Raw genomic sequence first — 11,785 nt, 5'->3', positions numbered from 1 at the left:
AATGGGAGAGAGAGAGAGAGAGAGAGAGAGAGAGAGGGAGCTCTCAGAAACTGGGCAGAGAGTGAAACTAGACCCAATAAAAACACTGCTGGCACTGGACAGGAAAGGATATACAAATAGGAGCAGCGTGATTCAATCCTTCCGCTTTTATTCATGACACACTACCAGCCCCAGTGCATGAGCGAAGAGGAAAACTTCAATGGATCCCCTCCTATAATCCTAATAAATTTACAAAAACTCTCTGTATCAGTGATGGGATTGATCTGTCAAATGATAGTTATTGCTTTGCGGTGTATTTATTCTCGAAAATATAAACATGTTGATGTTATTTAAATCGTTCTTCACATTATATAACCAGCGTTATTTTAGAAATATTTATACTGAGAGTAATTACTAAATAGTTTCAATTTATTTTTATTTCTCTTTATTCTTAGTACATAAACTTATTTCAGTTAGTTGCTTAGTAAACATTGAAAATGTTCTAGTTTAAGTTTTTCTTCTAATAATTGTATTTTATTTCAATTAACAAAAATGTTTTTAATAGTTACAATTTAGAGCTTAGCATAGCACTAACAGGTAATGAAAATTTCTAGCTAGAACAAGCAAATACAAATTTAATAGCACTACATTTGTGATCAGGCATTCAGGAACTGGAACAGGATCTTCCATGGGAAAAAAAGTGGGCAAAAAAAGCATCTGTGCGCACTTACAGCCATTCAAAGTAATTGGCAAAGCAATTCATATCTTTGCGAGCGACATATAAATTACCAGTAAATATATAAATGGATATCAAATGTATGAAATTAACTTTTTCACACAGATTTTTTACAATGCTGCTGCCATTTGGAAATGCTATTGGATAGTTTTCTCCCAAAATTTTAGACCTCATTGGGCTCTGAAACAGAAAAAACAAAACAACATGCTACACAACTGTGTCTTCATGAAATGAGTGTGAGTTTTCTGGACATGTACAACCATGGCTAAAGTCTGTAATAATATGTTTTTTAAAGAAACCCAGTGAAAGTCTATGTGTGGATATATTTCTCCACCTGTAGCGGCCTTGTTTTCACTCAGTGCTGGCCTTGTAAAGATCACCAGCCTGTAGTTGTGGTGCTAACTAATGAGTGGGCAGCCTACGATGATGGTTTGGCCGCTGCCCAGCAGGGCGGCGCCACAGGTGGCCTCCCTTAACCACAGCGTACAAAAACTCTGTTGCCTTTCATTTGAACCCCATTGAGAGCAGCTGAGAAGCAAGAATGGGGCATGTTAGCATGGGCAATTTGCCAGGATCATCTGCAGCTGTGGGCGGCCTCCCAGAGAGAGTGTTTTCGAGAGGCCGGGTTCAATAAAAGTGGATGTGGTTCTGGGCTGTCGAGCTGTCTATTAATAGGAGGTTTAAGCAGCCACACCTCTGCTAGGGTCTTCCACCACATCCACTACAGAGAACCAGAGGGGCCTTCCTGCACATAGTTTGTTTGTTATAGCCAAGTGAAATGCCAGAGTGCAAGTTTGGCAGGAAGATTAATTAAGCTGCAGGTGGGGTCCCCCATATCTTAGCTCCCACAAGATCCCATGTTGCAAGAAAAGTTGAAATATCACCAGCTTTTAATGTGATACCCCCTTCAAAATGAGAAAAGAAAACAGGGTAATGGAGGAGGAATTTTAAATATTCTAGATGAAATCAATGAAAGTCATTCGTTTTTTGTTTATATTGGGTGAGTCTTAAGAAGAAATGATATGCTTATAAAAAAAATTAACATAAAAATGAAACCGATGACTGGACATGCAGATGTTTGAGTTCTATAATGTTATGTATATTTTGTGTTAAAGTCAACATGAAACAGAATTTAAAACCCATTTTACTTATGAAATGTGACATTTTGAGCTAACTAGGAGATTTGATGAGAAAAACGTAGGGTGGGATTTGAGTCATTGGGAATTGATTAGATTATGAAAGGTATGGCAGTCACAACTTAATTAAATAAACTAAAATGAATTGCCAGTAAGTTACAGTTACCCATCATCAAGAGCTTATAAAGACTGCAGTACATACAAATAGTAGTAAATACAAATTTGGCTATTGGTTTATTTTAATGCACCTAGCCTAGGTGACATCAGCAGAAAAGGAAAGTCATTTTGGAGGCGGAGCAAGTTCTTGCATTTGAACATGATACCAGGAACATTTACAAAAAGTAAAAAGTGAAAAGCTATGATGTAATCAAAGTAGTGGCAGATATTTCCTTCCATATCGTGATGTACAACTGAGTTAAACAGATTATCAAAAAAAATGAAGGGTGGGATCTTGGTTCAGACTTTTGGTTGTTGATTGGATCAAGGCAGATCTGAATGCGAGCTTCCAGTCAATCGTAAGAAGGGGGCAAGGTTTAAGAGAACAACAAAGTCCTTCATAAGTCACCAAAGAAGTTTGTTGTTTAACTGTAAGATCAATAACATGCATTTAGAAAAATGAATAGGGGGAATTTTCATTTCATGCTGACTTTAAAGCAATACATGAACAACATAAAGTGATTAAAGTCTCTCACCAGTCTCTCCACTTCCTGTTCCCGCAGTCTTTCGTCCCTCTGTCTCTGATGGTAGTCTTGAAGCTCTTCCTTTCCGCTGAGAGAGCTGATGCTGCCCTTTCTCTCCCTGAAGCCACTCGGTGGACCCAGCCCTGCCTTTCCGAAAGACTGCCTCCTCTCCCCGAGACCAATCTCCAGAGCTGGCGAGGGACCACGCATGGCTTGCCTGTCCAGTTCTGAGTAGCAGCTGATGGATGTCAAACTCACCTTCTTGGCCTGGCGGGGGCTGGTAGCTTCTCCCGATGTCATGGTGACATCTGGAGGGGCTACGGTGTGTTTGGTAACAGGTCTGTTGGACAGCGAGATGGAGACTACCTCAGAATGACCATTCTGGTGGCTAGCACCAGTTGGACGAGAAAGCTGGCTGTCAGGAGACCGATAACTTGGCAGGAGGGTAAGCTGACTGTCGGCAGGTCGATAGAGGCGTGGTAGGGAGCGACTGTGCGAGCTCATGCCTGTAAGTGACCCAGCGGAGTACTTTCGTTGCCGTGGAGCGGGTTCAAGTCCTCCATTACGGCCTGCATCTGGGGTGTTGAATCTACGAGACAGACGGGGACTAGATGGCATGCTGGCTGCACCACTACCACCCCCTGGTGTTGGAGGGAGGGAATCAGTTGCACCAGTGGATGAGCCGTTCCACATCGAGAGAGCCGAGCCTGAGGTCCCAGCACGGTGACTGTCTGATGTATTGAGGAGCAGGCTATCCTGAGATTGGTTCCGGGTCATGGGTCGAGAATAAGGAAGTGATGTGTCACGCTCTCGAGGGTCAGAACGGCGAGGAGATGGAGGCATGCCGCTGGACGAATGTCCTGGCACTTTGGCCGCAAGTGGTGGCCTTTCGGAGCTGTACAATCGGCGGGTTTGTTCTTGATAGGATATTGGGGAGGACGTGGTGATGGGTGACAGCAGATTGGGTGTGGTGGGAGGAGACTGCGTCATGCTAAAGTAGGAGGGGCTTGAGTCCCCATTGGCTCGCAAACTATTCTCCAATGCCTGCTTCTTTTTTTGTAAAGTGTCCATCAAATCCCGCAGTTCAGAGACAGAGCGCATCCCTCTAGAGCCAGAGCCACCTAGACAATGACTGAAGTCGCTGCTGAACTTCAGATAATCTAAAAATAAACACAAGAAAGGTTCTTCAGAAGAATAAACGAGAGTTTATTACGAGCAGCTTCCTTTTTGAAAAAAGGTCAGACTATTACAAACATGAAAAAGTGGTTACGAGGAGTTATATAACTGCCTGCTTGGTCCTTGAAAACTCCTGGAATTGCTTTAATTGTTTGCAGGAGTATGGGGAGCTCGGACTGCTATACCCAAGACTCGTTTGACCTGCAAAAACCTTGAACCAAAAGATCATCAGTTTTCTCTCAGGGGCCAATAAATTAGGCCTGTCTATTTGCTTTCCAAGAATTCAATGTGGCGTTACAGCTTAAACTAACACAAACCTAGTCAGTTAAGACGTTTTCTAAAACCAGAAACTGACCAAAGTCCAGAATGTTCTAGAAACAGAAACTGACCAAAGTCTACTCTACACAAAACACTGCACAATGAGGTGAACCAGGAATACAAAAACTTCCTTAATTAACTTAATTTGTTTAACTTTTAAAATAACTGTAGATGATCCAGGCTAGGAAGAGTTTGGACAAAAGACATCCATGTTTAATTTGGCTTCTATGTCTGCTCTTCTATCTCCCTACTTTACAGACACACTTTTCTCTTCTGCTTTCTGGACAAGACGTAAGCTTCACTCTGCCACGTGCCAAGACAGCGAAGATCAAAGAAATCCCACTTCAGATGACTGACGTGAATGTTCATAAAACACATAAGCCTGCACATGCCAAGAAAAATCCCTTTATCTCTTTAAGGTGCATGTGTGCGTACATTAGGCTGGAGCAGAACTTAAATCATGGAGGAATCTCTCACGTGAAGGTAACGAAGGAAATAGAGCAGAAACTGAAAGCTATATCACAAGGATGACAGGGTAGGATGAAAGGCATGCAAGATCACACAAACTTTAACCATACATGGGGAGGTTCTGGCTAACCATTTAGTGACCAGCTTCACTTTTTATAGCTACTGAAAGAAACCAATGCATGCTGGTGTATATACACCACACTGGTAAGTTTATACCCCTATAAACAAACTAGACAGCAACATAAGGGTTAAAGTTTAACTTATATGAGTATATCGAGCACAGTAAGGCCCAGAGTGTTTGTTTTTCCCAGGTTTGCTATGCACAATGCACTTTGAGTGAGTGGGTGCACATTTGTTTATGTGAAGATTCATTTCTGCTGTCTAGCAACACAGTGTGAGTGAGGGAAAGACTGAGAGGAGGTGGCAATGATTTATGTCACTCTCTACACCTCACTCAAAATGTTCAATCAATCAACGGGGAGAATCCAAACCACATCTGTGTACAGATCACACATTCCATGAGACAGACTGGCTCCCTGAGTGTGTGTGGGTTTGCTTAGATATACTTTGGCAAAACTACCCTTGGGGATGTACTCAACTGTAAAAGTCATCCATATAGATATATGCAGTTAAATTCTTTTTTTTTTAGGGTTTGAGTTGGAGTTAGTCCAGCAATTGTAATTCACTTAATTAAAAAAATCAAATAAAGGTTATTCATTAATGTAATCTTCATATTGCTTTATTTGTGGCACCGAAGTTGCATACCATAAAAATGTGAATTAAAAATTAACTTTAGCTAATGGGTCAGAGCTGCCATATTTTACAATGGCTTTTAAGTGGCATTTTTATACAGAAATTGAAGCAGAGATTGCTCCAATATGGAGATATAATTGTTGCTTAATTCCAAATAAATAGATTACGATCCATAAATAAATGTAAAGAGATTAACAAACATTAAACATATTGACAAATAAATAGAATGACATCCACAAATAAATCTTAAAGTTTCACAACCATGAATTAAATTCACAAATAAATAAAATGAGATTTGCAAATAAAAAACATTCACAAATATATATCACAACCACAACTTTGCCTGGCAATTATTTGTGAATCCTGTGCATTCCAATTTTAAACATCTTTTACTGTACCCATTTTATGGCCCTTATATTACCTATTTGAGCCAATGCAGATGAATGAAGTTATCTCAGGACGAGACCGCCCTGATTGTAAAGCAAAACGTGATTGGCTATAGCGAGATCGTGCTACGATTGGTCAGCGAAATGTGGCTGTTATCTGATTGGCTTGAGTAGATGGTGGGTGGAGTCCACGTATTTGTGGATCGTCAGCACGTCTTGACGGAAGAAATGTTTCTCAATTCGCAAATGCACAGGATGCGATTCACAAATGCGTGCAGCTATCTACAAATGCACAGGACGCGATTCACAAATAAATGCCAGGCAAAGTTGTGGTTGTGACATACATATATATTTGTGAAAGTTTTTTATTTGCAAATTTTATTTTATTTATTTGTGAATTTATTTCATGTTTGTGGAACTTTAAGATTTATTTGTGGATCTCATTCTATTTATTTGTCAATATGTTTAATTTTTTGTTAATTTCATTACATTTATTTGTGGATCATAATCTATTTATTTGGAATTAAGCAACAATTCTATCTCCATACTCCAAGCAGACTTAACTCGGCTGTGTAAAGATGCCTTGTCTGTAAAGTAGACATTAAGTACTCCTAAAAGAATTCTGCTACATCAAAGGTTTAGAGGATTCTATTTCAGACTGCAAAAGAGCTGTGACAGATAACTGAAACCATGTATTACTCACACACATACAGAGAAGATCCTCCATGGAGGTGGAGCTGGCATGTTGTGATATAGGATACAGGCTGTGTGTGTGTGTGTGTGTGTGTGTGTGTGTGTACAGAAGATTAGTGGTTTCAGTTTTTGAGGGGGTTTGGGTGCATAAGATGGATAGTTAAAGAAGAAAGATGAAGAGAATGAAGGGAATATTATAGTGACGTTAAGGAGGAAAGGTTACCTGTGCTGTAGACCAGCGGAGAGACAGGACTCTTCTGAGGCAGCATGCTTTTCATACGGTTGGCCTCCTCGGGATGGTTAAAGCGAAAGATATAGGACTTACCCAGACAGAGTGTGTAACCTGCAGAGGAAAATAAACACACACATGGATCAATCTGAGAAGGACCAGATTAGTGTTCACTCAAGTCCATAGTTCATTGAAAATGTGAAATAACACTGAAATCTTCTAACCAACACTGAACCCTAGATGTTTCACTTTAAACGAATCTTTCAACCTCATTATTCAATTACTCCAGCTGTCAGTCCGCAGGGCTGCAAATTCTGAATAAGAAAAGCTTGTTTCACCATAAAAACTGATTTATACATCAGTTTTTCCTTATTGTCTCTTAGCAGAGTACTACATCCTGAGGGTCTGGGTCTGCTCTTTCCACTAATCTGAAATCAGAGACTACAGAATGGCAGATGGATGCAAGCCCGGAAAAAAAGTAATAGAAAGCGGAATAACAGCTCATGGAAAATATGTAGGACCTCTTTTTCCTCCTCAGTGAAAACCTAAAATATCTGCCTCTGTGGTCTTTTCAGTGTGAGGATCTAGGAGCTGGTGTGAGTGAAAACAATTCCATCAAAACAAGAATTTTGAATGAGAACTGTCTGTAAATTATCACTGGTTTTCCACGCATGAGCATCTTTACAGAAGCCTAATGAAAGAAACTCATCTAAATTATTTAACCAACTTAATTTTTTGAGTTAAACAAGACAAGATTTTCAAAAAAATGGGCTGAAATTACTTGTTAAATTAGGTAGATTTTCTTACAGTACATGTTTTTCCAGCAATTTTTAGTCACTGATGGAACCACATGCTACAACAATGAAGAGCTCACTGAACGTCCAGTCGTGTGTGTCATTAACATGCCAAACCCTTGACACTCAAGTCTCCTAAATTTGTCTCACACATTCCCGGCTTTGGTACAAGGCAGAACATTTCTTCAAAGCTTTCTCTGGACTTCCCTTTAATGCGTCACAGAACAGACAAATACAGCTTGAGCTGTGGGGATGCGCTGATTTCATAACACCAGATGGACTCAATGTGCAGGAAAATAAAACCCTGAGTCAGTCAACACACTTCCATAGGCATAACACGTCCAGAGAAACACTCATGAAAAAGAAACATAAACAGGCACACGTGTGTGTGTGCGCGCGCACGCTCGTAAGTGTTTAGTCTACACAGCTGTGCTCCAAATGCTAAATAAATACACTTTCAAAAGAACAAAGATGTACACAAGGTGTACTGTATTCCGATTCTGTTTAATGTACTTCCATGCAGAATACATTTGTGTAGGTTCATAAAAATGTTTCCAAGACTTTCATAAAAAGAGTTTACACTTGTAGTTTATTGCAAGTCTTTTCCTGCCCTTCTGCCCCACAAATGAATCCACAAACACAGCTGCTGCATCTTATAAACGCTCTCTTCTAAAGTAAGGCTTGGATTAAAAATAAGAGTCCTTTGATCACATAATCAAATGTGCATGTTACTTTATGAACAGTTCCCTGCTCAAATGATTGGATTAACCCAGCACCACAAGGAAACAATCTTCTGGTACAAATAAAACATTTAATATATCTGTTTAGCGCTATAAATTAGAGGGGAGAAACAGTTAAGATCATAGCATGGATATAAGGTAACTGTTATTTGATAATTAAGAAGAAGAAAACCATTATCTGGCCTTTTGCTCAGGAAACATGATGGTCACAGTTCATGTGCTGACATGTGCAAACACTAAGAAAACAACAATCACATACTTCAGTCAACCATATGATACTCTAAAACAATTTGAGGAAAGTTAAATTATAATACAGTGGTGTGAAAAAGTGTTGGCCCCCTCCCTGATTTCTTATTTTTTTGCATGTTTGTCACACTTTAATGTTTCAGATCATCAAACAAATTTAAATATTAGTCAAAGATAACACAAGTAAACACAACATGCAGTTTTTAAATGAAGGTTTTTATTATTAAGGGAAAACAAAATCCAAAACTACATGGCCCTGTGTGAAGAAGTGTTTGCCCCCCTGTTAAAACTGTGGTTTATCACACCTGAGTTAAATTTCTCTAGCCACACCCAGGCCTGTTTACTGCCACACCTGTTCGCATTCATGAAATCTCTTAAATAGGACCTGCCTGACAAAGTGAAGTAGACCAAAAGATCCTCAAAAGCTAGACATCATGCCGAGATCCAAAGAAATTCAGAAACAAAAGTGTGACAAACATGCAAAAAAATAAGAAATCAGGAAGGGGGCCAACACTTTTTCACACCACTGTATATGCATGCATTAAAACCAATTTATTATTGAAAAATAATGTTTATCATTTTAAATTAAAAATTAGATTACCAATTTAATTAGATTACCACAATAAATCTAAATCAGCCAAAACATTATTATATTTTAAAATATTTTATTTTATTATATTATTGATACAGTCCACCCTGACTAACAGTGTAATAAGTTGTAGCAACAGCAGTCTTTGTACTTGACAATCATTTACATACAGAGATAAGCTGTGGATTGCTAAACGACGTTTAATTTGTAGTACTACGGTACAAATGTGGGAATATTGTATAAAAGTTAGACAGCGCAAAAAGTGGTTTCCCTATAGCCTTATATGACGACAATAAAGTACCATGTTAAATATTGACATTTAAATGTTAAAATTATGAAATTAAGAAAAAAGAAAGATAAAAACTAGTCGGCTCGCTCAAGCAGATTCAAAAAGTTTTATTATTAAAAATTAAGTGACACTATGACGTGATACAACAAAATAAGAACATTACTGTTATAATGAACGACGCTGTTAGGCGGCTTCGATGATTGTAATAGAAACGTTCGCGTCCTTGACTTGCAATGTAAAAGTGTAAACCACATATCTAATCAATTTGCTGAGGAAATCGATAAATAAGTAAGGAAAACAAACCTTTCAGGAAGTCCCATTGAGCGAGTACCTCAAAGGACCAGCGGAGCTCTGCAGTCAATTAGTGTTTGACGCCGAAAGCTATGACCCGCGTGCGTTTCACTGGAAGATAAACGCTTCACTTTCCTCCTCTCCTGAGGTCAATGAGAAAACGCAAACGCTCCAAACCCAACCTAAAGGGGTGGTGCTCTTACATACTCAAATACAAACGGGCGGGAAGTACAGCTGTTTCACAGAAGATGCAAGTCGCTGTTGAAAGTAAGTTAGTAAAGTAAGCTTTTAGTTTCAATGATGTGTTACTATGAACACTGGTAATCTCGAAATGTAGGCTACCCTGTTTGTTATAGCAAACGCTTTAAAAGGAAGTGAAAGGGGCGATTTAACCCCACCCCCTCCATTTTCTTTGTCTACCACCTTCTCAGAGATAAAGTTACCTGAGAGAAACCCCAATGCAATGAACAACTTGAGGAGAAGAAACAACATATGAATTGTAGATTATAGAATCAACCAAGTTTATATGCACTTTTTCCAAGATATACAGCCCTCTGTAGGATTTGCCTGTTGAGTAATAATTTGTGCAACTCTGACTGAAATCAATGGAAATCAGATTTTTCTCTTGCACAAGACTGAGCATAATCTTATTCAGTTTTCTGACCTCTCCACATCACCAATGACAGCACAAAACTTCCAGCGTCCATCAATCATGATGCTGTATGAGAAATCTGATTTCAGCCTGGCTCAAAAGTAAACAACATTGAAAGTAACATTGAAAATCGTGTTTTTAAACTTTTTAAGGACAAAGACCACCAAAATATGATAAAATGGACCCCCTTTCTAAAATGGTAAGGCATCGATTTTGATGTAGGCCTACTGTATATCGACCCTTATACTTTGAAAAAAAGTGTAAGATAATGTATTGTTTCTGATATAATTTTTTCCGAATTGTTAACAAAATTAATTAAAACTATTATTAAAATACAAGAGAAATATTTTTAAAATTAAGTGTTTATCACTTTTCATAATAAATAGTGTTCTTAGAAAATGTAATCTTTATCTATCTATCTATCTATCTATCTAGACACACATTTCCCCCCCAGTATTCTTTCAAAGCCAGAGTCTGTTTTCAATAGCAGGATTTCTGCTGTTTACATACCAGACACCTTAGTCAGGATTAGATAAACAGACTCACATCTGGAATTGTCTAATTATGGATTGAGTCTGACACCAATCAGAACATTTGCCAATCAAATTAAGTTTTGCAATTGCCTGGGGTGAAGTGACGTCCCTTGTTGCGTCACAGTGAGTGGAGGAGGTGGAACAGACCCCTAACTGAGCTCTTCTGATTATTACCAGCCCTGTAGCTCACGTGCTCTCATTTTTAATCTAATTGACTCAAAGCATTTAGAGTCAGGGGAGGTTAGCCTCAAATATGCCTCTATTTCTCATTGACAGAGCATCCTTTGCATGTGGCTTCTTTTTGCAATACAGATGTATAAAAGGAGTTATTTCAAAACTGGTCTCCCTGTAGTTTTCTAAAAGCATGAAAAAACAGAAAGAAATTTGTCTTCATTTGCATCACAGTCGTGCCTATTGACAGTCCCTCCCACAGCAACAAAGACAGAAGCGGAGGACACATTTCGAAATCCCGTCAATATTTACACTTCATGACTGAAAAGTGTCAGAATAAGTCTGGTAAATGTTTATCTTACTCGCTCTCACTGAGGTGCGAAAGAAAATAAGCATAGAGAATGATGGATCGTTTGTTGAGGAACTCGGTGAGGCTAAAGAATGCAGGAATTATGGGAAAATACAACTTTGGGGAAGAAAAGCTGAGCTCGGTAGCTCACTCTAACACTTCTGGAAGCTCTGAGTCACAGCGTCGCATTAAGAAAAGATCCAAAACCACACCAATTAAACCCTGTGTGACGTCCAAAACCAAGACCCTGCTGGAAAGACACATTATGTATTTCCAATACATAACACACTTCATTCCCAACCTCTTCCCCTTTTCATTTACTCAGACACTGTGTTTTCCAAAGTAAACAAACAAAAACATGCATGCTGTGAATGCATTTTCACTGAAGCGCTATCATATACCGCCAGCCCGGCTAGCACAGTCGGTAGAGAATGAGACTCTTAATCTCGGGGTCGTGGGTTCGAGCCCCACATTGTGCGCACCTATTACCACTATTTCTGGGGGCAGTCGTGGCCTAATGGATAGAGAGTCAGACTTGTAACCCGAAGGTCGTGGGTTTGATTTTCAGGTCCAGCAG

General features: G+C 39.1%; 1 protein-coding gene across 1 annotated transcript in view; it reads right to left on the bottom strand.

Moving 5' to 3' along the window:
• Nucleotides 1–2,093: 2,093 nt before the first annotated feature.
• Nucleotides 2,094–11,785, bottom strand: part of LOC107671352 (pleckstrin homology-like domain family B member 1) — a 27,377-nt gene continuing 17,685 nt past the window's right edge. Inside the window, exons 5-7 of the mRNA XM_016464252.1 lie at nt 6,549–6,668; nt 2,544–3,691; nt 2,094–2,403 (exon numbers count right to left, since the gene is read on the bottom strand). Of these exons, the coding sequence (XP_016319738.1) occupies nt 2,332–2,403; nt 2,544–3,691; nt 6,549–6,668 (1,340 nt within the window). The 3' untranslated portion in view covers nt 2,094–2,331. The remainder of the gene's footprint in view (nt 2,404–2,543; nt 3,692–6,548; nt 6,669–11,785) is intronic.

The sequence above is a fragment of the Sinocyclocheilus anshuiensis genome, unplaced genomic scaffold, assembly GCF_001515605.1.
Source record: "Sinocyclocheilus anshuiensis isolate Anshui unplaced genomic scaffold, SAMN03320099.WGS_v1.1 scaffold1568, whole genome shotgun sequence".
Taxonomy (NCBI): Eukaryota; Metazoa; Chordata; class Actinopteri; order Cypriniformes; family Cyprinidae; genus Sinocyclocheilus; species Sinocyclocheilus anshuiensis.
The sequence above is the reverse complement of the archived record's forward strand: the minus strand, read 5'-3'. Positions and strand labels throughout refer to the sequence as shown.